The sequence below is a fragment of the Rutidosis leptorrhynchoides genome, chromosome 1 (genome assembly GCF_046630445.1).
Source record: "Rutidosis leptorrhynchoides isolate AG116_Rl617_1_P2 chromosome 1, CSIRO_AGI_Rlap_v1, whole genome shotgun sequence".
Classification (NCBI taxonomy): Eukaryota; Viridiplantae; Streptophyta; class Magnoliopsida; order Asterales; family Asteraceae; genus Rutidosis; species Rutidosis leptorrhynchoides.
This window is the reverse complement of record NC_092333.1, coordinates 36,019,254-36,044,063: the sequence shown is the minus strand read 5'-3', so window position 1 is coordinate 36,044,063 and position 24,810 is coordinate 36,019,254. Positions and strand designations below refer to the sequence as shown.

Sequence of the window (24,810 nt, the reverse complement as noted above, 5' to 3'; positions counted from 1 at the left end):
TGTAAGTTTCATTACTCCCTTTTATTATATTTTTGGGACTGAGAATACATGCGTTTTTATAAATGTTTAACAAAATAGACACAAGTGCTTGAACTACATTCTATGATGAATTATTATACCGCGTATCCCTTTTTGTTTAGCTTGGTAACCTAAGAATTAGTGAACGCCACTAACTGACGCGAATCCTAAAGATAGATCTTTGGGCCTTGACAAGCCCCAGTCAGAGAGTTTGAACTGCTTTAGTACTTTCAGGTTTATATTATATACAGATGAGGTGCCTGTATGGGGATATGCTAGATGCATTTTTGTTAATGTCGGTTACCAGGTGTTCATCATATGAGTGGATTTTTACAGCAGTGAGCAGACCTGCACTTTATTATGAAAATGAAATCTTGTGGTCTATTAAAAATTATGAAAAATGATTGATTATGATAAACTAATGAACTCACCAACCTTTTGGTTGACACTTGTAAGCATGTTTATTTTCAGGTATTAAAGAAATCTTCCGTTGTGCATTTGCTCATTTCAAAGATATTACTTGGAGTCATTCATGGCATATTTCAAAAGACGTTGCATTCAAGTCGTTGAGTTCAATAAAGATTATTATTAAGTAAATGACAGATTAGGTCATTTATTGTTTGGATATTATGAAATGGTATGCATGCCTGTCAAATTTCGTTGTAATGAAAGGTTGTCTTTTAAAAACGAATGCAATGTTTGTAAAATGTATCATATAGAGGTCAAAAACCTCGCAATGTAACCATATGTTATTGTATTTGTCCTTATGGATTAGGACGGGTCTTTACACTTGGTGGCTGACTCTGACGCGTTGCGACCTAACGACATCGCACGAAATAAAACCGTCCGTTTTGGCCATATCAGACTATATTTTTTCCGATTTAAAACCAAGTCAAGTTAGGCGGCTCATCATCACGCCGATTATGAAATCAAAAATAATAGTAAAAGGAGTCGGAAGACTTGGATCGAAAGATAAGAAAGACTGATACCGACACAAAAGTTCTTTTACCACAATTTATTGAATTGTGGCTCTCTATGAAGCAAATAGAGACATAAATTATGTTAATAAAAAGATTGGCAATAGGAATAAAAGGTTGGATGTGCATATGAAGAAAAAAAATACAGAGTATCAATTTTTTTTTTTGAACGGCGGTTTTTGGCATCAGTAGATCATTTATTTCAACGACCCTCATCATTTGCACGTAACATACACGTTCGGGCGGAAACCCGAACCCGATCCATGGTACCCGAGAACACATCCATTCGGGCAGTGTTTCGGGTAGAGGTCCGTGAACGAATCTGGTAAAACCTCCCTATAGGGTCAATATATACCACCATTATTGGTTTTCAATTGCTTTAAAGAAAATCATGTCATCCAGATGGATCGAACCCATTAAATCTTCCTATTTCATGACACAAAGTACATGAGAGAAACCGTTGGGGTATGCCCACAGTAGAAAGAAAGATGATAGATGAATAGATCGGACCTTTAGTCCAATAAGAAAGAAAGTTTGACGGTCAGTAAAATAAAGTAAGAAGCAGCAACAATTATGGTTTAACCACTAAATCAAATAGAGAAACAATACACGAGACACGACCAATTGTTGTTGGTAGGGTACGATTTTTTTTTCTTTTCTTGACGGGTGGCATTGAGCAGCGGCTCATGGCGGCCGACTAGATCTCGGGATCAGACCCGCTTTTGATAGGGGTTAAACACTGAAACCCGTCATTATTATTCATTACATCGGTCACTATTTATATATTACAATATTACATTACACAATTACACCCTAGTAAACCCTAATCCCACCAACGAGCCGAGCTAATACTAATAAGCCTATGCTAATATATTGTCCAACACCTTATTGGTTGGACTTTCAAATAATTTTTGTGTTTGAGACCAACTTGTGGACTTTCTGCTAATTCATTCTCGATATATGTGTATGCTGATTAATCTAATCTCAAAAGGCTTCTTAATGGTACGTCTTCTGGCTCGCACCCGTTACACATTTGAAATGTTATCCGAAGACCGTAAAACACCATTAAAGAAGCTCACTTTAAACATCAATCCATCAAACTGACCTCACAATAATACGCTTGATCACCTCTCACTCTATCAGAATGGTCATCGACATGACGACATTGTAATATGAATATTGATAACAGTCATCCCATAGAAAACGGATCTTCCGCCTGACTTACGGATTTGGCATATGGAGGAACTACACCATCAAATTGAAATCCTTTCAATCAAAAGCATGAAGCATTTCAATGCAAAGTGAAATATGGCAAATAGAAAACAACGAGAGAAGTTAGTAGAGTTGTCAAAACGACAAGGATATGAGTAATGGGGCAAATGAGTTTCAATCAATACGGGTCGGGTCGGGTCAGGGGTGTCCCCACATATGCTTTTAGTTTAATTCTTTGCTACGATATTTGTTAAATACTTAAATATTACTAAAAACTAAGCTATTAAAATAATGCTCTTTCATCTTTTGAAATATAACAAATTAATTAGGAAGTTGTAAACCAGTTGCAGACATTTCATTCAATATCAATTCATTTGACCATCTGGATTTAATTGATTCAGTCAGTGAAAAGTGCTTTTTTTCAACTGCGAATATTCTTAGTCGTCAATTCGTCATATATTCATTATCAAAATATACTGGTATTTGTTAACAAGTTTTTACTAAAGAAGTTAAAAATGTGGGGCATGTTGTAGACATCAACGGAAACTTCGTAGAAATCTCGCTAGTCAGTTTTATACCAATTAAATCTTATTGTACGTATATATAATACTCGTACTACTAGTACTACTACTATATGGATGGATAAATGGCCGCCTTTAAATTACAAACAAGATTATCATTAAATGAATATTAGATAGATAGATAGATAGATAGATAGATAGATAGAAATTTAAATTATAGATACACATTTAATTTAAATTTATATTGAGGTTTATATTAGAATCAACTAAAATTGTTCAATACACCTAAACGAATCGTTTGTAAACATGTGTAATGTTTTACACATAAATTTAATGAAAGATTTTAACATTTTTGCACTCTCATTCAACTTAAATCAAATCAATGAACAATCACGACTTACCAACGTTAAATTGATAATTTCACAGAGATGAAATTAGACGAAGATTAGCAATTTCTTCTTTTATATATAATGAAGACTAAAGACTAATACAGGAATTTGGTACGTATAGTAGTAGTAGTAGTAGTATTGTAGTACTTTTTTATCAACTATTGTTTGGTATAGGAAAAAACTACTGGCGGATTCAGATGGCTTATTTCAATTGGTTACTCAAGAAAATTTACACAATCCACTGGTGTCACTAGTTAAAATCTAAAAAAATTCTACTATATTTCATTGGTGTCCGTGCTACCACTAAACGTAAACTACATCCGTCCCCCTCGAAATAACCAAGAAATTTAGGTTTCTCGCATAGTCACATATTTCAAATTGACTTAATCCTCTCTTTGAGAAAAATTCAACTCACTTATATAGTCTACATTTCAATTCATAAACAGGCAACTTTTAAAATCCAGTTAATTAATTAGCAAGAAAATAGACCATTTTTGTTTTGTCAGTAGAACTTTGTGATGGATTATAAAATACTATGCTGACTTTATCATTAGGTTTAGGTCCTCATCAAGGGGAGTTGCAAAGAACTTTTACACATCACTTTTCTATAATACCGCGAATTATATCAGTGAAAATGTAATGTACTTTCCATAACAAAACAAGATAATATATGTCATCAAAATTGATAAAAAGGCCGGTTAACAATTGTCTAATATATATGAATAACGAATCTTTATTTTTAACAACTCACAAAGTAAAGATGCTTAAGTTACATAATTACCTCATACTAATTTCTTTGTTGCCATGTTTTATTCTACAAGCAAGTTTAACCCCTGGAAGTTTGAATGAAGTGCTACAAGTCAGAAACAGAATGGGGATCACCAGAATTGGTGCTATTCTTGACCAGACTACTAGGGCTGGCAAAGAAGCTAAAGTCTCAATTGAGATAGCAGTTCAAGATTTCAACAAGGAAATGAACAATGCAGATTCATTGTTACATCTTCAAAACTATGTTCAAACCAAGTTTGTGCATGCTGCTATTGCAGGTAATCATTGACTTAATTAACCACTTCTTTCACATACTGATAAAACGGATGGAGTCATCCTACTCAGGCTATACGGTAGGGTGGGTATTTTTACTCTTATTTACATAGCCGATTATCCTGTGACCGTTTCAGACACTTTCCCTGGCAACCTTGTAGCTAGCGAAATTTGAACTTGAAACCTCTTGTGAGAGGTTATGATCAGGAACCCAACCCTAGGCTATTGTGGAATAGTTTACGTCACATACTACTAATTGTAATAATCAAGTAAGGCTGGTCATGCACATTTGGTTTTATAGTAACAGTATAACGTAATAGTATAACTTATTACGTATTTACGAATATTGTAAAAAGTTTAATTATTTATCTAACTATCACAAGGTAGCCCAGTGGTTGGGGCCCTGACATCCTTGTAAGAGGTGTCAGGTTCGAATCTTGTGGTGGCCAGGAAAGGGTTGGAAACAGTTTGGGCGTAATCCTGATGCGTTGCGTAGAATATGGTTCGAGGTTGGATTTTACTCTCCCTTCAGGGTAACCCGAACAAGGAAAAACCTTAGAACCTTTAATTGATCTAACTAGCTCTGCCATATGTATATGTATCCATTTTCTAACAAGTATGTGCCATATTTATTGTTGTAATAACGCAGCGAATGATCTTATTGATACGCACAACGTAAGTGCTATTCTGGGAGGTCATTCGTGGGAGGATGCGTCTTCCATAGCCAAGGTTATAAGTGAAACTGATCGCGAAATATCATTACTATCGCTAGCTGCTACAGCTCCACCACATGCTACACATCGATGGCCATTTTTCGTTCAAGCTGTTCCTACACAAGCCATACAGATGAATGCAGTTGCAGCTATTTTGAAGTCATGGGGTGTGCGTCAATTCACACTCATATATGAAACCTCACATTCAACCTCTTCACCAGCATCAATCATATATTATATCTCCGAGGCTTGTAGAAAAACAGGATGTGTTCTGAACCATATATTACCGCTCACATATAGTTCATGTTTCTCAGATGAGCTTCAGGTACTCAAAAAACAACAACACAATTATAAAGTCTTTGTCGTTCATACGTCTTTGGAACTCGGGGTTCGCTTGTTCCAGACAACGAAGAAGATGGAGATGACTGGAGACGGGTATTTGTGGATTGCAACTAACGAGATCACGAATCTTTTTCATTCTGTTAATTCTACCATGATTTCTTCACTCGACGGTATGATCGGAGTCAAAAGTTACTTCCCAGAACACACTCCAGATTTTGCAAATTTCAGAAACAGATTCCAACAAAAGTTTCGTTTGGATTACCCAGAAGACGAACAATACCAACCTGGAATATTTGCGGTTCAAGGATATAATATCGTCAAATTTTTGAAGAAAAATTCATTTGTAAATGTTGATCTTAAAGGACCAATTCTGGAGCGTAGAGTCGAGATCATTAACGTGATAGGAAAGGGATATCACAGTGTGTACTGGACTCACGGATTAGGATTTTCAACTACGGTTGGAGATGAAACGATTACTTACAGAAACTCTCTTGATGACGTGGCAACATCCCTGTGGCCGGTGCAACCATTGCATGCTCATAGACAGCGCAGGAAACTCAGAGAGACTCGGATGAGGGTTGCAGTTCCTGTTTTGTCTCTTTTTAAGGAGTTTGTGAATATGTACGTTGATCCTGAAAACAAAACTGTTTTTGGTGGATTCACATTGGCTGCGTTCGATGAGATCATGAATATGATGAATCTTAAACACGATTATTTTCCTTTTAATGGATCTTATGATGAATTGGTAGAAACATTACAATCAAAGGTTACTATTTTACAATTAATAGCATTATAAATGAAATAATTAGTTGATAATTATGTCATTGATTTATCTTTTGACTGGATAATTACTACAGGAGTTTGATGCAGTTGCCGGAGATGTAACAATTCTATCAAGAAGATACAAGTATGCTGATTTCACACAACCATACACAGAGTCAGGCTTGCAGGTGATTGTACGGGTTAGATCGACAATATCCAATCAGAAATGGTTGTTCATGAAGCCTTTCACACTAAATATGTGGTGGCTGATAGCAGGAGTTGCAATTTACAATGGTTTTGTGATATGGCTGATTGAGAGGAATCACTGTGATGATCTACGAGGCTCCGCCATAAACCAATTTGGTGTAATCATTTGGCTTGCATTCACGTCACTCTTCTCTTTGCGTGGTATATAATATTATTATATCACATCATACAGTTAAAATGATGGGTGCAACTACGTGTGTGTTCCATCTACATCTTGGCTACAAGTCGTAGTTCTGATACCACATGTTAGGCGGAGTTTAGCCCAACAACATGTCCATCGTATAAGTTCATTGAGCTTCAAGCCTAAAATTTTGTGGTGATATATAGAGGGAGTAGCCCATGAGCAATATGCAAACATTATTTTTTTTTACGTGTGACATGAGTTTGCACCCAACAGTATATATATTGCGTCTTACAAATTTAATAGAATTACAGATATATTGAGCAAAATCATTTTCACTTACGTGCAGGTGATAAGCTGCATACCAATTTGTCAAGAATTGTAGTGGTCGTGTGGCTGTTTGTGGCGCTAATCATCACACAAAGCTACGTGGCTAGTCTAGCGAGCATGCTCACAGCTCAAAGGCTTGAACCTAGTGTAACCAGTGTTAAGATGCTCAAGAACATAAATGCGATGGTTGGAGTCTGCAATGGATCCTTTATGGACTCTTACTTGACGGATGTTCTTGGTTTTAATCCCGCTATTATCAAGAGCTACAACACAAATGAAGAATACGCTCAGGCTTTGAACAATGGTAGTATCGAAGCTTTATTTCTTGAAGTTCCTACGGCCAAATCTTTTCTAGCTCAATACTGCAGGAGCTTCGTCAGAACTGGAGAGACATTCAAAGTCGGCGGCTTCGGATTTGTAAGTGTTGTACAATCCCTTAATCTATAACCAATACTTCCCATGTCTCAAAATAAGTGTCTACATATCCATTTTAGTTTTTCCCAATATACAAGAGTTAGCAATAAGCTTGTAGCTCAATGGTACCCAATGCTTATGATCCCTGCATTGGCTCACCTTGTGTTTGGCTTGCATTAGAAACATGCGCATGTTCAAACCCGTTCCTTCCCATTCTTATTGTGGGTCTTTGGGAAAGTCAATTTAAAAGCACATTTCCCTTATGGGGTGGGATTGGTGGTTGCTAAAGGCAAACAACCCTGTCAAATCACAATCAACTTTTCATTTTTGCCCTTATTCTAGCACTTTTTTCACAAGATATTTATTTTCAGACATGAGAAGTATGTTTTAGTTTAGCACTCTATGTCCCAATTTTGTTTTCCATAGCATCAATGAAAATGTATTACTTGCAGGCATTTCAAAAGGAGTTTTCGAGAATTATTGATGCGAATGAGGCCCTAATGAACATATCAGAAAGTGGGAGACTCAAACAACTTGAAGATTATTTTCTTAGCTCCCGAAAGTGTGTGGATCAGCTATCTTCTGATTCTAATGACGAAGAAAAAAGTCTTAGTCCTCGTAGCTTTAGGGTTCTATTTGAGTTAACCATGGGGACATCAACCATTACTCTCGTAATCTACATCATCATTGCTATAAAAAAATTTAAAAATGTAAGATAGTATAAATCATTTCATAGCATGCCTGATGCCCGTACGTACACACTTCATTTTGTATATATATATATTTTTTATACTTTTTGACATTAGAAATTGTCATTCACTGACTTCAAGTTGATACCTTAAACTGAAAACAAAGTTATGTTTAATATACGATGAGTCGATGATGATGTGATGTATTCGATATGTAGAACAATTGTAACTTTCCTGTAATAATATATAAATTTAAAAATTTAAAGTCATCTTCTCGCTATACCTTTAATCATCCATTTATGGAGGTAATTACTATTACTATACTACTTATTACTTAACATAAACACATGCACTATATTGGTCTAATGTTGACACCTTAGACCAGCAGCGGAACCATGAATTTTTTTTACCGGGGGGAAAAAAAATTTAAAGCGTAACAATGTTTTTTGGGCAAAATATGGAGATTTTTGGTCAAAATATGGAGGTTTTGAGGCAAAGTATGAAGGTTTTGAGCAAAATATGAAGGTTTTAGGGGAAATATGGAGGTCTTAGAGCAAAATATGAAGGCTTTGAGGCAAATATAAAAACTTTTTGACAAAAAAAAAAAAAAAAAAAATTCAATGAGGGCAAAATTGAAAAATTCAAAATTTTTAAACTAAAAAATACAAATTCACCGAGGGGCTGCCTCTCCGTGCCTCTACATATTTTCGCCAGTGCCTTAGACTGCACATAAAAGATCTTAAGTTTTCTCGTTTTGAAATCACAAATAAATAACTATGCTGTTGTTAAACATGGAAAAACACATTGATATATGAAGATGTGAGCTCTAATAAAATGTATAAACTCAACATGGGTTTAGCAAAGTGGCTGATAAGAAGAGGGTTTAAGTGTAAAACATTTGATATATGAAGGACTGAAAATGGAAAAATGGAAACTTATTTGAAGTAGAACTATTTGTCGGTTCAGTTCAGTTGAATCAATAGGCATGATCAAGGTTGCAAAATTCCTTATTCGGTAATTCGGGGATTAGTTGGTCGGAACTTTGAAAGGGTTAATCGGTAATTCGGGGATTAATCGAAGATTAATCGGATTGTACTGTATACATTTAAATAATAAATGTTAAAAATTATATGTGTAACTATAGAAAAAAAAACCATAAATATAAAGATAATTTTTAACATAATTGTCTAAAATTGTTCATTTTGCTTCAAAACTATAAAATTCTAGTTTAAATTCATGTTAAAATGTAAACCATTTTTGACTTTGACCGACTTTGATTACCAAATTCGATTTTGATCCGACGTTGACCGTTTAATTAAACGGATTTTTTGAAATTGGAACGGATTGCTCCTAAAAATGATTAATCGGGGATTAATCCAAAAGTAAGAAATAGAAGCTCAAGCTTCTGATGATGTTGAAATTAAAATTAAAACAACTAAAAAATTAGAACAAAAAAACACATTGATATTAAACTATCTGGACTCATTAGATAATTACTTAATCTTGATTCAATCATTATCTTCTAGTCTTCGCGAGGTAATCAATTTTTCATCTTGTTAATATTTTTATTCTCATTTTGTATTCATACGGTTTAGGTTTAGCAGATCGATTTTGTTATTGTTAAGGTTGGCTATTTATATTTAATGATAAATCCGTGTTAAAGTTTTGGGAACAATTATTAGGCCTGGTAGGTAATTTAAGTTTTTTGTATTTTCATAATGTGATTGAATCATTTTTTAATTATTTTTACTCTTATAGGCATATTATTTGGTATTGTAAAGTTGAGTACTAATTCAGGATTGAATGCAAGTTGTGATTATGTTTGTACCCAATATGTGTATATAATTCTGTTCTTATTTAAAGAGTTTTTGATAATTTGATATGTAGGGATGGTTGGAATTAGCGAGTGCTCGTTATTCGATGGGTGGTTTGCGTGTTAACAATGGCTTGCTTAATCTTAAACCTCATTCTGCTGCTACAACAGTCGAACTACATCATGACATTGGTATTTCTTTTCGCTCTTCGATTATTATGTAGTTTTTGTTGCTGGTTCTACTGTTTATAAATGGATTGACATTTTAGTGTGTGACTAAATTTCCCGATTTAATCGAATAAAGGGGAATATTGTATCAACTAAACTTTCATTTGTAACTCAGAATGATAACTCGAAATACAGCTATGCAAGAAATTTAGCTTCATATTTATGTATGTTGTGATTAGGACCAATTTATATATGCATATTGTTGTTTCTTCTAAATAAGTCTGTTAGAATTGTTTGTTGTAATGAATTGAACACTGTACATCTCTGTTAACTTTCACGTTTAGAAAATGTCATGTTTACAAGTGTTGATTGAGCTCTTCTATGTTTTAGCTGGTTCAACACAATTCAGTTTATGCGAATGGTCATCTTCTGACGATAACGAATCCTCTTATGGAAAGGAAAATAGTGATGGAGGCGAGAAATTAAATAAAAAGCTTTGTAGTCGGAATTCTGGTAAACATTTAATTACTGTGTAAATGTACATATGACATATCAAAATCAAATGTTTTTCAAGCTAAGTTTACTGATGTGATACCCTTCTTTTAGACGAGGTATGTTTTGACCTTGAATTTTGTAATTGTTCTTGCTCATAGTTAGACTAATTAATATTTACCTTGGTTATTATTCTTTTCTTAGTAAATCAAGAGAGTACATTGGAAAGCAGCAAAGAATCTGAAACTAACACATCACCACGAGAAAGCAACAGATCGGAAAGCAAAGCATCGCTGAATAAAACTGAGAACCCTGTGAGTGAATAAATACAATTTGAATTGAATTCTGTTTTAAACTCAACATTTAGGTCAATTGTTTTGTGCCTATTATACCTGCATCATTGTTACGTCACAAGGAGTTGATGGTTTAATAAGTGATTACTCATTGTTATTTTAGGGATATATTTGAATGAGATTGATGCTATATAAATTAGACATCTGAGTGACATTGTTGCTACTTTTATTGAATAAAGAAAACTATTCTGAACTAAGAAATGTTTGGGGATTCAACAATTATGACTATTGCTTGTCCCATTAATTTTATTTCGTGTATGAAGCTTCATAAAGACCGAGCGAAGGTGCTATCAATGTTTGGAACTTTGGTGTCTCCAAAGCTTCGGGATTCTCAACTATCATTCGAGACAGGTAAGATTTCAAAAGCTTTTTTAAGTTGTGTAAGAAACATTTCTACTTGTTAAGAACTATCAATATCCAAGCATGGTGATTTTTGTTTATAAACTCTTTTTCTTAGTTTACCTTGCCTTAAATATAAATATTAACTTAGCACTTAACTTCTTCATGCAGCCGTAAAAACAATTGTAGATGTAGCAAATGCTCGTTCATCTATTCTTGAAGCTCATGATGCGCTGCTTAAGGATATGAAGAACGACGAGGAATGAAACAATTAACAGATTATGTAATGCTTTCACATGATTGCGGTGTTGTAAGCCGCAGCCGTCTCGGCCAACTAGTCGGTTTGGTGACTAGCGCATACCGTTTGGCCCTAAAAACATCTAATTCGTTGGTCAACGCTAAAAAGAATTCAGGTCAAAGTCAGTGTGAAAGTAAAGATATGTTCGAAATTTTTCCATGTGATATTTAGCATTTTATAAGAACTCAAAAACTAGTATTACGTTCTTTAAATATTTTTAATGATTCGATGAAATTTCGTCATAATTAAGTAATCTTATTGTTTGATTCAATGTCGCACATGAGAAAAACCATAAAATTATGCATGCACACATAAAAGAAATTACAAAGTTAATTAGCTACATTTTTGAATATTTATGAAAACTGAAGCTTAACATGCATGGGATACATGTCAGCCAAACCCCAACATATACCATAGAAATACCATGACAAAACAGAATATTGGCTAAACCATATGAAAATCAAACCAAAAGACACCAACTTCATCTGAATTCGCTTTGGGTGATAACAAAATGAAAAATTCACCAATAACAAGGAGTTTAATAAAAAGAAGTATGTATGTTACTTACATTCTGTGATTCTGATACAGGCAACATCTAACAATCAGACCTAAATACTTTTATAATAATAATAGCAATCGAAAAAAATATGGATAATTCTAGTAAAAACTATACCAAAAAGACATTATAAAACTGTCCATGAAATGGAGTCAAATATGAAACAAATGATACACACACAACTATCAATCAAGCCCGTAAAAAAAGAGAAAAATAAATTATTACATATATACAAGACCTCTTCACAATCTATAACACCACCACACTCCAAACTAGAACACCCATTTATCGGACTCATTTTTCCCAGTTTGACTTTCTGTTGACACCTTAAACGGCCCACTTGACCCAAATGGGTCCGAGTCATCGAATGTGTAAGCTTGACCATGGTCAAACCCCGCATTGCTACTCATTGAATCAAACCTGGCAAAGTTACGGTCTTGTGCGGTGGTGGTGCTCATTGAGTCGAACCTTGAGAAAGTATTCTCTTGTGTGGTGCTACTCATTGAATCGAATCTTGAGAAGATTTCTTGTTTTGGAGAACCACGATCAGTGGCGCTAAAGGAGTCGTATCTTGAGAAATTATCGAAGAAAGAATTTTCTGCTCCTCCACCGCTGTATCGAGGTGACATGGCAGCTCTAGAAGCTGGTGAGCCAGGAACTGAATCATCAAACCCAAATGGACTTTTCTTTTGTAAGTAACTATTGCCCTGAGGTGAATCGGTTGTTCTTGGACTTGCAGTGAAGCTATTGGAGTCAAAGAAATAACTCTCCCCGTGCTTTTCGTGATCCGCCTCCTGCGAAAACAAGTTAGTTGCAAGGGCATAAGCGTCATTTGACATTCTATGAAGCAAAAAAAAAAAAAAAAAAGAATGGAAAGGATTTTAGACTTTTAATCTAAAGTTCTGAGGCATTTGCATTTTCATAAAGAAAATAATTACAGGTAGAAGTATATGTATATGTTAATTATCTACGAGCATAAGAAAGGAACTCACCTTAGTGGTCTCGTTATTGAAGCCCCACACTGAATCTACGTCATCATTGTTGTCGAAAGTACCCCATCCTTGGTCATCAAAATTCCTATTAAAAGAAGAAAAACTCAATTTGATAGACAAGGAATCGGGTTAATGGGAACAACAGTTAAACGCTATGAATCTTTATTTTTTTCATCAGTCAAGGTTGTAGGAAATTGTGACATTTTACATAAAACTGTGCAGCGAAAATATTTTAGACAATGAAAAATCAGACCATCAACTTAATCCATTTGTTACCTTTCACTATCTGCATCAAAGCTTTTCTCAAAATGGGTGTATGAATCTTCCTTGGTTGGACTTTCAAATAATTTTCTTGTTTTGGGACTAGCTGCTGGACTTTTTGCTGATCCATCTTCGCTATGTGCGTATGCTGATTCGGTCTCAAAAGGCTTCTCTGACTGGCCATCGGCATTTGAATATGAATCCTGAGAATAGTTATCCATCGGAGACGAATTTTCTGCCTGAGATACTGAATTGGTATTTGCAGGCACAGCAACATCAAACTGGAATCCTGTCAATCCAAGCACGAAGTATGTCAATGCAAACTGAAATTATTTTACTGAAATATGAAGAGCTAAAATATAGTATTATGTCAGTACACTTTAAGCAACTTTCAACTGTCCAACCCATTCCGTTTTTAAATTATCTTATACAGTGGTCAGGGCTATAATATAATCAAACAGATATAATGCCAAACCTTCATCTTCAAATTTATCCCAATCCTCATCCCACACTGCAGATATCTCTGGAATTCCAGGCTGCCAACCTTCACAACATGTGGCTAAACCGTGAGACAAAATATTTATACCAAAATATACTTCTATTGGAACGACAGAATATATATTGAAACATGATACCTTGTGGAAGCTCCATAATTGCAGTTGATTTGACATTGATTCCATGCTTCTTGCAACGCTCAGTTAAAGCCTTCAGTAATTCCTCAAGATCCGATTGTATGCGATCAGCACGAACCTGCAACCAACAATATGTTTATCATAAACTGCTTCCTGGCGTATGAATGTTGTTGTATATAACTAGATAAACTTACTTGAAGGATACCATCAGCGCTGCCACCTTGTTCCATTTTCACCATTGCCTGATTCAACTCCATCTTTCTTTCCTATGAAAATCAACATATTAAGCATTTCATTATCACGTATAATGATAGTTTTTTTTAACCTTATAAACAACTATCAGTGAATTCAAAGGTTTAGATACGTTTTCTTATGTGTAAGAAAATACAAACAGACAATTTACCTGAATATCACGAAAGGAAGCCTCCTCAATTGTTAATTTAGAGGCTACTTCTGCCACCTGCTTGTATTTCTCTTCATATTTCTTCGCAAGCAACTCTGCCTGAAATAAAAGACAGTTTTTTTAGTAACAAGAAAAGAAGAGTTAGGTCATTGTTACTGATCCTCAAGAATACCTCACGTTTATCAGCTAAAGCCCGTTCTGTAATCTCATTAAGGCGGTTATCACATCTGCTTTTGTATAACACCTGAGATAACATATGTATGTCAAGATCAATATATACAAGTAAAAATATATAAATCCAGGGTAATACAAATGAATCAGATAAGCATGATTACTCACAAGATCTTGCATTTTGTTCCTGTAGAACGCCATCTTTTCTCTAAAATCCAGAATCACCTTTTCATCAACCTTTCAACACCAACGGGAACCACCAAAAGTGAACATTCAAATGCATATTAAATATGTGACATGCTTAAAACATAAAGTCTACAAGGGATGATTAAACTATAACCTATTAACCTAGAAGAAAAGTTACCGCTTTTTCTGCTTCAGCTGCTTCTCGAGTAACTGAATGGAAACTATTTTGGTCCCCATTACTGATGTTATCAGCATGAGAATCAATGGCGGGAACAGGTCCTTTCTGCTGATTGCTTTGCATTTGTTGGGCACCAGGAATGGTATTCCTCAAACCAGCATGTGGCATTGGTTGACCACCAGGCGTCCCTTGCTGCTGGGGTACAGAACCTATACATAAATAAGTAAAACCCTATTCAGAACAAGTTGGCCACTCCAATTAGTTACAGATAGAAGTTAAACACCCCTGAGAGCTTTAACCGGAAACTCATGATAGAATTAAGAGATAAACATTAATAGACAATAATCAATTTGTTTTATTTTCTACAACCGCAACATAGTATTTCATAAACATAAGTCTAAAAGATACCTGCTACAAATTCTGGTAAGGATGGTTATAACATTACAGCATTAATTACAAAAAACCACCCAATCAACATCCCTCCTCAAGCAATAGGTACTCTCACCCATACTGATTTCTAATAATGAAAACTCCTAAAACATTAAAACACTTGTTGACATTGACTAAACTGGCCACAGAATAATATAAGTGGACACCAGGCTGACTCACTGACTTCAGTTACAAGATCGGCCCATTTTAACCAAGCATTTTATGACATGTAATTGACCGATGTTTGAACTGGTCCCAGACTTTGTGCGGAGTATATTGAAATAGTTTAGTATCTAAATCTAAGAAAATTTTTCATTTACATATTCTATAAATAAATAGTATATAATATATTATATCTACTGTACTAAAACAACCTACTAGTGTATTATTAGGATGATATAAATATATGGAGATCAAGACATACCAGGAGTAGCTCCCCAACCAGCTTGCCTATATAAAGGATTGGGTGGACCAGTGAGAGACAACAGAGTTTCATCAAGTAAAACGTTACTAGGGAGCGTTGGTGGAAGATGGTGGCCTTCTCTGTACCGCTCCATCAGGTAGAGAGCTATACAGAACTCCCTCAAAGAAAGCATGCTGTCATTATCTTGGTCAGACAAGTCCCAAACCTGTTTCAAAATTTCTGTAAAAGAACACAAAAGTATTGTGGGTCATTGTTAAAAAGAAATATAATAGTTACATCAGAAAATAATAATTTAGCAATAGCTCAAAAATAAGGTATATAAAATAATAAGAATAATTAGATAAAGGGTAGGGCAAGAGTTTATACCTCTCGGTAGTTTCCAACTCAAAAATAAAGTGCGTGCCTGTTCACCAGTGATTTTCCCATCTCTATCAGAGTCAACTTCCTTGAACACTTTCATATACTTATTAACACCAGCGCGTGTCATTTTGGGCCACTGAGGTTGTGACAAACTGGAAGCTGGTGTTTTCGTCTCGACTGAAAATCCAGATGTACCATACGTAGCATTTTGAGGTGGTCCCTGTTGACTTGGTCTCGAAACAGAGGGTGCTGCTGACTGTACAGGACCCCCTGTGGGCTGCCTTGTAAAAGCATTCAATGCACCAAGGGGGTCAATCTTCACCGGCGCTTGGGGCTCAGAAGTTAGAGGAACAATCCCGGGCTGCTGAGCTGGCGGACGTGGGGTCATTGAATTGACAACTCCGGGCTGCTGAGTTGGAGGACGTGGGACCATTGAATTGAGAATCCCGGGCTGCTGGGTTGGCGGACGTGGGGCCATTGAATTGACAACCGCAGGCTGCTGGGCAGGAGGACGTGGGGCCATTGAATTTGGTTGACCCGGGGGAAGTGCTGCAAGATTTATCTGTGGAGCAGGGATTTTAGCAGAAGCAGGTCCATATAATGCTGCCTTAACAATATCGGGTGTTAGTTCTCGTTTACTCTGTGCTACTGTAACAAGCTTAAGGGCATTATAGAATTCTTGACGGCCAAGAAAGCCAGTGCGGTTCTGATCGGCATGCTGCCATATCTGAAATCAAGTAATATGTTTATAGAAAACATGGCCGAATGCAGAGTCAAATTGTTCTTTTTTGTCAGACTAATGTACGACAGCTTTCTAACAACGCATAAACAATAAATTAATAATAAAAAAATGCAATGGTGCAATTCCAGTCAATCAAACACTATAATACATGGCTTATAACATTTCTTATGTTATTGTAGCTTTTTTCACACATTTAGAAAAATGATAGTTTTCGATTATAATTTATCTCCAACAAATCAAATAGTTAAAGGAGTTAAATCATGTTAGAGTCTCCCATTTGGAATTCATATTTTACAGTCTCCTACAACACAACAACAACAACAACAACAATACCCAATCCAACGAAAGTGGGGTATGGGGGAGGTGAGTGTAGACAATCATTCCTCGTACCCTAGATTAGAAGGAAGTCACTACTCCACCCTCGGGTATAGAACCCGCGCCTAGATAAGGTCGTCCCTCCCTCTACTCTAGCGCAAAAGAGATTGCTTCCTAAAGGACCTCCGGCCCGAAGAGCTCATAAGAACGAAATAGAGAGGGCAAATGATACGTACCTGTACGAGTAATGAGCGCCTAGCAAGAAGCAACCATACACAGTAACCATAAAGGGGACACATATAGCAGTAATGCACAACAGTAGGGCAAAGAGCATGAATAAAATAGTGCACATAACCATTTAATTTCAGGTAGACATACAGACAAACAAGATATATACATATACATATACATATACATATACATATACGCACCCACACAGACACACACATCGATATATATATACCACACGAAAGCATGAAAAAAAAAAAAAACAAACTCATGCTTAAACATAAATACATATAGATACATTCGTAGATATATATACCTAGGTACAGATACAAGACAGACAAACCTACATACACCAATACATGCACTTAGATACATAGATACATATATATATAGATACAAACACATACATCGGTACATATATATAGCCTAAAAACATATACATAGATACAAAGGCATATAAACCATGTAGAGGGGTATAAATAGTGTGGTTATTGAATATATGGTTATAGTTATATATGTAGTTGTATAATAAAAGTAACTAACACAATGAAAAAAAAAAAAAAAAAAACTACTCAATAATTCTAATTCTACTCCTCCACAGGCTCCTATCAGAAGTCATGTCCTCCGTCAGTAGGAGCTCTTTCATGTCAAGCTTCAATCTATCCTCCATCCTACGTCTAGGTCTACCCCTTCTCCTTACGCCGCCAACGGCGAGGGTCTCGACTCTCCTAACTGGGGCTAAAAGTGGGCGCCTCCTAACATGCCCAAACCATCTAAGTCGTCCTTCCCTAAGTTTGTTGATGATGTTCCCAACTTCCAATTTCTCCCTAAAAACTCCATTTGGTATCATATCTAGCATGGTCTTACCACACGTCCATCTAAGCATCCTCATTTCTGCCACCTCCATCCTCCTCTCTTGGGCCTTCGTCATTGGCCAACACTCTGATCCGTACAACATGGTTGGTCTAATTGCCACCTTAAAGAATTTACCTTTCAGTTTAAGTGGGACCTTCTTGTCGCACAACACCCCTTTCGCAGCCCTCCACTTCAACCATCCTACTCGTATACGATGCGTCACATCCTCATCTATCCTTCCCGAAATGTGAAGCATCGAGCCTAAATATCTAAAGGACTCTTGCGGGGGTAGAATCTGATCCCCAATTCTGATATCCACTATATCGTCGTGTTCCTCTTCGCCCCCCTTGAAATCGCATCTAAGGTACTCCGATTTAAGTCTGCTAATCCGTAGGCCATTTGATTCTAAGGCGATCCTCCATTGCTCTAGCCTCCTGTTAAGCTCATCCTGAGAATCCGAAACTAATACAATATCGTCGGCGAAAATCAGGCACCATGGGATGTTGTCTTGTATCCTATGAGTCAACTCGTCTAGGATCAAAGCGAAAAGATAAGGGCTAAGGGCAGATCCCTGATGTAAACCAACCTCTACCGGGAAAAACTCTGTGTTTCCTACCGTCGTACGTACACGAGTCTTCGCCGCCTCGTACATATCTCTAATAGATCTTATATATCTACTTGGGACTCCCCTAGCATTAAGAGTCTTCCAAATCAGCTCACGCGGGACACAGTCATAAGCTTTTTCCAAGTCTAAGAACGCCATGTGTAGGTTCTTTTGCTTTTCCCTATACTTCTCCATAAGGCTTCTAACTATGTGAATCACTTCCATCGACGAGCGTCCTGGCATGAAGCCGAATTGGTTCTCTGAAACCTTTGTCTCGCGTCTGAGCCTCGTCTCGATCACTCTTTCCCAAAGCTTCATAGTATGACTGAGTAACTTTATGCCTCTATAGTTACTACATAATTGCGCATCTCCCTTGTTCTTGTAAATGGGAATAACCTCACTGAGTCTCCATTCCATAGGCATATTTGCGCTTCTAAACGTCGTGTTGAAAAGGTTTGTCAACCATCTAACCCCGTCACCTCCTAGGCACTTCCACGCCTCAATCGGAATTTGGTCTGGTCCTACTGCTTTGTTTCTCCCCATCTTTCGTAGGGCCAATCTAACTTCCTCCTGATTAATCCTCGTGCAGAAACAGTTGTTTTGAAACTCCTGAACCTCGTGGGGTTCACCGTTCCGCTCTGGTCTTCCCCTACCGAAAAGGGATGCAAAATATTCTTCCCATCTTTTCCTAATAAGGTCTTCTCTCACTATACTTTGCCCTGCTACATCCTTGATATATTTGATGCTACCTAAGTCCCTCCTTCCTCGCTCCCTAGCTTTGGCTATCCTATATATGTCATTAGCTCCCTCTTTAGAGTCTAGTTTTCTATACAAGTCTTCATATGCTTTGTCTTTTGCAATTGCTACGGCCTTCTTAGCTTCTCTTTTAGCTTCTTTATATCTTTCTTCTACCCTAGTTCTCTCTTCAGGTGTCCCTTCTCCAAGAGTAATGAGCTCCCTAAACCTCGTCTGCTTTAACGCGACTTTCGATTGGACATCGTCACTAAGCCACCACGACTCTCTTCTACTCTTATGGGCTCTCGATGTCCCTATAGCCACTCCTAAGGTCTCTTTTGCCACATCTCTGATAGTGGACGCCATGCGATTCCATATCTGGTCTGCGTCCGTAGGGGCAACGTAATCCTCTTCTACACTCAATCTATTAACAACAATCGCTCTAAAAGTCTCCGCATTCGCTCCATAGAGGTTCTTCCAAAGGATTCTAGGTTGTACAGCCCTAGCCCTCCTGCCAACTCTTCCCCTAGTGACTAGGTCCATGACCAGCAATCTGTGCTGGGAGGAGCACGTCAAAGCTGGAAGGACCTTACAGTCCTTACATGTCCTAAGTTCCCCTTTACGAAGAAGCAAAAAGTCAATCTGGGTGCTGCGACCCCCGCTATGGAATGTGGCTAACTGAGCATCCCTCTTCTTGAAGAAAGAGTTTGCTACCACCAACTCGTGGACAATGGCAAACTCAAGAATTGAGCGCCCCTCTTCATTTCTAGGACCAAACCCAAAGCCACCATGGGCTCCCTCATAACCTTCTGCCTCCACTCCTATATGTCCATTCAGATCACCACCTATAATCAGTCGATGGTCGGCTGGGCACCCCCTCACCACCTCATCTAACAATTCCCAAAAACTCTTCTTTTCCGCATCACCTAAACCCGCATGAGGTGCGTATGCACTAATGACCGTGAAAGTCTCCTCCTTAATAATTAAACTAACCGACATAATCCTATCGCTAAACCTGCCCACGTCAACAACGTTATCTTTATGTAGTTTTCCTAAAAAGATACCTACCCCGTTTCGTGCTATCCTAGAACCCGAGTACCACAACTTATAGTCCTGAATCTCTATCGCCTCTTCACCCTTCCATCTAGTCTCTTGAACACACACTATGTCTACCTTACTCTTAAGAAAGGTATCAACGAGCTCAATCCTCTTACCAGTCAAGGTTCCTATATTCCAACTACCCACTCTAATCCTACCAACGGTGGCTACCCTACAACCTCCTCTAACCCCTCTAGGCCTACCCGCCCCTAAAACAGGAGAACATGACCTCAAGTGACCATAACTATGCGAAGGATCTATATTACTTTGTGCACTAAAAAGATGACCAAGTACAAGCTAAACAATATGAATAAGATAAATTCGTATAAATTGTAAATTATAATATTTAGAACTAAAAAAGGATATATAAATGTAAGTTATACTATAATATAAATTACAACTAGGCGGTATATCAATAAAAGAATAATATATAATCCAATATAGTCAAATAGGAGAGAAAGAAAGGAAAAAAATATATATATGTATATATAAGAAGAATTTATACCCAATGGAAAATACTTAATAAATTTATAAAAAAAATCTATTAGATGGAAACTTAATATACTATAGCTACAAAAATATTACTCTTAATTCGGGGAAAGCACAGGTTGTAAAGGCGTAAAAAAAAAAGAAAAAGACAAACAGCATAAAAGTTTAAGTTATGAAAACCAAATAGAAATTGTACAGTAAGGTTGGCTACAGAAAAGTTAGGTTATGGAGAAGAGAAATTTAAGGGTCAGAGAAAACAAACACAGCCTTATGAGGATGAAGGAGTTCCGGCAGCAGCGGCTCCCGACGGCAAAGAGGTAGCAGCAAACAGCGACTTAGCTAGGTTTCTGGATCGCGAGGACTTTTGTTACAGGCTCCGTTATATTACCTGCGAAAAAAAACAAAAAAAAAAAAAAAAAGACCGGGAACTATTCCGGCGACCTGAGAGGCGGCGCGTGGTGGCGCGTTGCGAGAGGTTTGCCGGCGAAAGTTATACTCTCAGGTTCGGAAAATTGCTGCGATTTTGATGGTGCCGGTGACGGCTTCTAATTTGATCCAAGCTAAGAGCAATTTAAGTTTAAATGTAATAGGTGGTTGTTTGCTTTTTGGGGTGGAGCAAGGCAGAGAGAAAGAGACGTTAGAAGAGAGAGAAAATCTTACGTGCAACTACAAATAACCAAATTAGAAACTGTGTGCACGAATTACAATATAAGGTTTTCGTAACAAGCATTTATCACTCATATAATTCAATAGAAGTGGACAAGAAGCGTTGGTGCTAAAATTACCCAATTTGACCCAATACTTAAACCCTCCCCTGACACACCCATTTTTCCACCAATAAATAAAGTTTAACTAATCTTCAAGCCTGGTAAGTTGAATTCATGGTATTAGTTTTTATGCCCCATCAACCGCAGAAAATGCATTGCATGCTCATTGCAATCTGATAAATTGGTAGGCAGTTCTCCACAATCACATGTAAACAAAGAAAATGTGTGCACGAATTTGACTAAAAAATGGTTGAACTGTCTAGCTTAGATGCACAACCTCGAAAGTAAGATAATACCTAGCTCAAATATTCATGGGTGAAGAGCGACAATCATTAAAAAACTCTATAGATTTGGTATTCAAAATCACTCCATCACTTATGGAAAACATGAATAAGTTCTTGCATGGCTTTGAAGAAGATTGTAAATCCAAAGTAGTACTTTTTATTGCTTACACATTTTCAAGTTTGAATGTTAAATACAGAAATGATCAATGGCATCCTAGTTCCAGTCATGCATCCTCTTGTCATACCGAGACTAAATTTGAAAATTAAATTTCATTAGCATTATGAACAAATCTCTCTATCCGTCGAATAGAGAGAGGGATGATTTTCTCTACTTTTGAGAGTGTTTTCACTCTAGGTGGAGAAATGACTTGACTTTATTCTCGGATAGGGGAAAGATTGTCTACATCTCACCTCCCCCATACACCACTTATGTGGTATTGGGTTTTGTTGTTGTTGTTGTTGTTGTATGAACAAGTACCAAAAGCAAGTAGACTATATTTACATTTGCTGGTTCATTAGCAACAAACTAGTAGTGGGTTACAGTTTATATGTCTTTTCTACATAAAACTTATAAAAGCACCAAGTCTGATTTTGATTTCCACGACCAAATCACCATTTTCCACAACAGCTTTATGATTGATGCCGAAACTAGGTGCTTTATAACTTCTCATCTGTAAACATATCCTCCAGCTCACGAGAGTTGCAAAATACTGATATGAGTTATTTCATGACTATTGCAACATTCATATTTGTTTTAGAATTTACAAGATGAAGGTACCTAGTTGATATTGATTGCTACAAATTATAGACAGTGGTCAAGAGAAAATCATCTAGTTGAGCGTTCACACCATTGAAGGAGATGTAGGCAATTGTTAGATGGATGAACATTTCTAAAAGTATGAATAGTAGTGTGTGAAGTCCAAAACTCACAACTTTATCAGGACATCATTCATAGCAGTTTGCAACATTCATGATTGGATGCAAAGTAACACAATTGAACTCTCTTTCTGTAGTAACTACCGACCAACAACAACATTACTCAATCCCACCGAGGCAGGGTATGGGGGAAATAAGATGTAGCCCTAAGGAGACTATTGACCAATCACCGTAATCAAAACATCCAAAAATCAATACAAAAAAGTGACCACACTCCAAGTTTGTAAAAAAGGTAAGCCGAAAGAGGATGTTTGCTTGAACATAAAAAGAAGCATAGTTCCTCACACCCAAAGTGTATAAGCCAAATAGTGTAACCTTTTGGAACAAAGCAACAAGCTGGCCCCAAATAACATTAAAGTGAGCCAAGCTTATGATGAAAGGTTACTGATAGCCCCCTAATAAGGTCTTTTAACCGACCTTATGATTCACATCCGTTCTTAAATGGGATGGTAAAATTGTACATTCAAACTTCCTGGATCCTTATCAAGCTTGAACATAAATCCAACATGTTTATCCCTAGAGAGGCGACCACTACAATATCATTTGTAAGACTACAAAGTCTAAGTAACAACCTAATCCAAATAACATCATTTACAGATTAAAAAAAAAAAAAAATGCTTCCATTGTGAGAAATGCTCTGTGGTATGAGATTTGAAAGGGATTATTCGCTTATGATCCTGTGTATAATGGCCCAAGAGTAGTCATGTATACTATTTGCATAGCATAAACAACTTTAGAGACAAAACTTTATGATCGGTATCATCTTGGTTCCAATTAACAGCTTTAAACCACTTTTTATCATTCAAGTCAATAAGCTCTCAATATAATCTTACTTTCAACCTTTAGTTTCTCCTATTTCAGACCACAATTTCAGATAAGTTGTCAACATTAGTCTTATTACTCTATACACAACTAAATTCATCTTCATACATATTTATATGGAGGCTAACAAATCAAAATTCTGTAGAGATACGGTACGAATCTCCTCATAAACATTCAATCAACTATCAAAATAAACAAGTCAATATCTATCTACTAAAACTGAAAACCTAGAAACAATATAATAAAATCAGTACCTGAGCCAGTACTGGTTTAGATAAATTAGAGCCTTGAAAAAACGAAACAGCTTCAACTCCACTGATTCTTCCATCATGATCCAAATCTGCTCTTCTAAAAAACGCATCGAATTGATCCATTTCTCGTTTCGTGTATACGTTGATAACGATTTTGAATATCAATTAATTAATTAATCGATCAAATCAAAACTCAATAGATATTGACTGATCATACTAATTCGAATTAAACTGGTGTATTGAGCAGATCGTGTGAGTGATGAACTGATATTATATGGAAATTCGGGGAATTTTTTGGTGTTTTTTTTCAATCAGATCGAGAAGAAAATTGATGTGTTTACTAAATTTTTACAAAAAAAAAATCAAAATGAGGTGGCAATCATGCTAAAGAAATTAAGTAAGAAAGAGAACAAATCATACCATTTCATTAGTCATTTAAATTTAAATCAAATGAAATGTAATATCATTGTGTAATGTAAATTTTTGTTAGTTGTAAATTTAGTGTATCTTGATCGAGAATGGACAGACGCAACAAAGGGTTATGTACAACTATTTTCCCCGTGATCAACCAAACGAGTCAAGCCGAGCTCCAAGCTTACTCTATTCAACTCGAGCTTGGCTCATTAATTTTTTTAAAAACTCGAGCCTCACTTGTTTAGGTTCGTTAATTATATGATTATAAAATTTATTGTTAATATAATATAATATAACAACAATAATACATTATTACTTTTCATATAATTTTTAATTGTGTATAATATAATATAATATATAAATATAAATAAATATAATTTACTATTATTACATTAAGTATTATACATGTAAATTATTGT

At 36.3% G+C, this 24,810-nt stretch overlaps 3 protein-coding genes across 3 annotated transcripts; 2 read left to right on the top strand and 1 right to left on the bottom strand.

Annotated features, from left to right (window-relative positions):
• The first annotated feature begins 3,988 nt into the window (after positions 1-3,988).
• On the top strand, positions 3,989-7,826 carry LOC139859239 (glutamate receptor 2.8-like). Its single transcript, XM_071848055.1, has 5 exons — positions 3,989-4,163; positions 4,808-5,979; positions 6,071-6,383; positions 6,713-7,110; positions 7,560-7,826. Exons 1-5 carry the CDS (start codon positions 3,989-3,991, stop codon positions 7,824-7,826), a joined length of 2,325 nt encoding a protein of 774 aa, XP_071704156.1.
• A 1,401-nt stretch (positions 7,827-9,227) lies between these two features.
• Positions 9,228-11,473, top strand: LOC139858946 (uncharacterized). The gene is made up of 6 exons (XM_071847776.1): positions 9,228-9,332; positions 9,684-9,801; positions 10,168-10,290; positions 10,474-10,583; positions 10,886-10,973; positions 11,133-11,473. The coding sequence occupies exons 2-6, from the start codon at positions 9,717-9,719 to the stop codon at positions 11,225-11,227; spliced, it is 501 nt and encodes a 166-aa protein (XP_071703877.1). The 5' UTR covers positions 9,228-9,332; positions 9,684-9,716; the 3' UTR covers positions 11,228-11,473.
• A 323-nt stretch (positions 11,474-11,796) lies between these two features.
• LOC139886421 (uncharacterized) lies at positions 11,797-24,412 on the bottom strand. Its single transcript, XM_071870237.1, has 13 exons — positions 23,981-24,412; positions 15,858-16,578; positions 15,492-15,710; positions 14,639-14,847; positions 14,443-14,511; positions 14,276-14,347; positions 14,104-14,202; positions 13,895-13,966; positions 13,704-13,818; positions 13,544-13,612; positions 13,084-13,357; positions 12,808-12,892; positions 11,797-12,609 (listed from the first exon to the last, which is right to left on the bottom strand). Exons 1-13 carry the CDS (start codon positions 24,098-24,100, stop codon positions 12,088-12,090), a joined length of 2,646 nt encoding a protein of 881 aa, XP_071726338.1. The 5' UTR covers positions 24,101-24,412; the 3' UTR covers positions 11,797-12,087.
• Between the last annotated feature and the right edge of the window lie 398 nt (positions 24,413-24,810).

Excerpts from the sequence above, each read along its gene's own strand:
- LOC139859239 (XM_071848055.1), top strand. The coding sequence starts at position 3,989 with ATGGGGATCACCAGAATTGGTGCTATTCTTGACCAGACTACTAGGGCT. Across the intron at positions 6,384-6,712 it reads GTCACTCTTCTCTTTGCGTG|GTGATAAGCTGCATACCAAT; the intron begins GTATATAATATT and ends ACTTACGTGCAG. Across the intron at positions 7,111-7,559 it reads AAGTCGGCGGCTTCGGATTT|GCATTTCAAAAGGAGTTTTC; the intron begins GTAAGTGTTGTA and ends TATTACTTGCAG.
- LOC139858946 (XM_071847776.1), top strand. The coding sequence starts at position 9,717 with ATGGGTGGTTTGCGTGTTAACAATGGCTTGCTTAATCTTAAACCTCAT. Across the intron at positions 10,291-10,473 it reads GCTTTGTAGTCGGAATTCTG|TAAATCAAGAGAGTACATTG; the intron begins GTAAACATTTAA and ends TTCTTTTCTTAG. Across the intron at positions 10,974-11,132 it reads TCAACTATCATTCGAGACAG|CCGTAAAAACAATTGTAGAT; the intron begins GTAAGATTTCAA and ends TTCTTCATGCAG.
- LOC139886421 (XM_071870237.1), bottom strand. The coding sequence starts at position 24,100 with ATGGATCAATTCGATGCGTTTTTTAGAAGAGCAGATTTGGATCATGAT. Across the intron at positions 13,967-14,103 it reads CTTCCTTTCGTGATATTCAG|GAAAGAAAGATGGAGTTGAA; the intron begins GTAAATTGTCTG and ends TGATTTTCATAG. Across the intron at positions 12,893-13,083 it reads TTTGATGCAGATAGTGAAAG|GAATTTTGATGACCAAGGAT; the intron begins GTAACAAATGGA and ends TTCTTTTAATAG.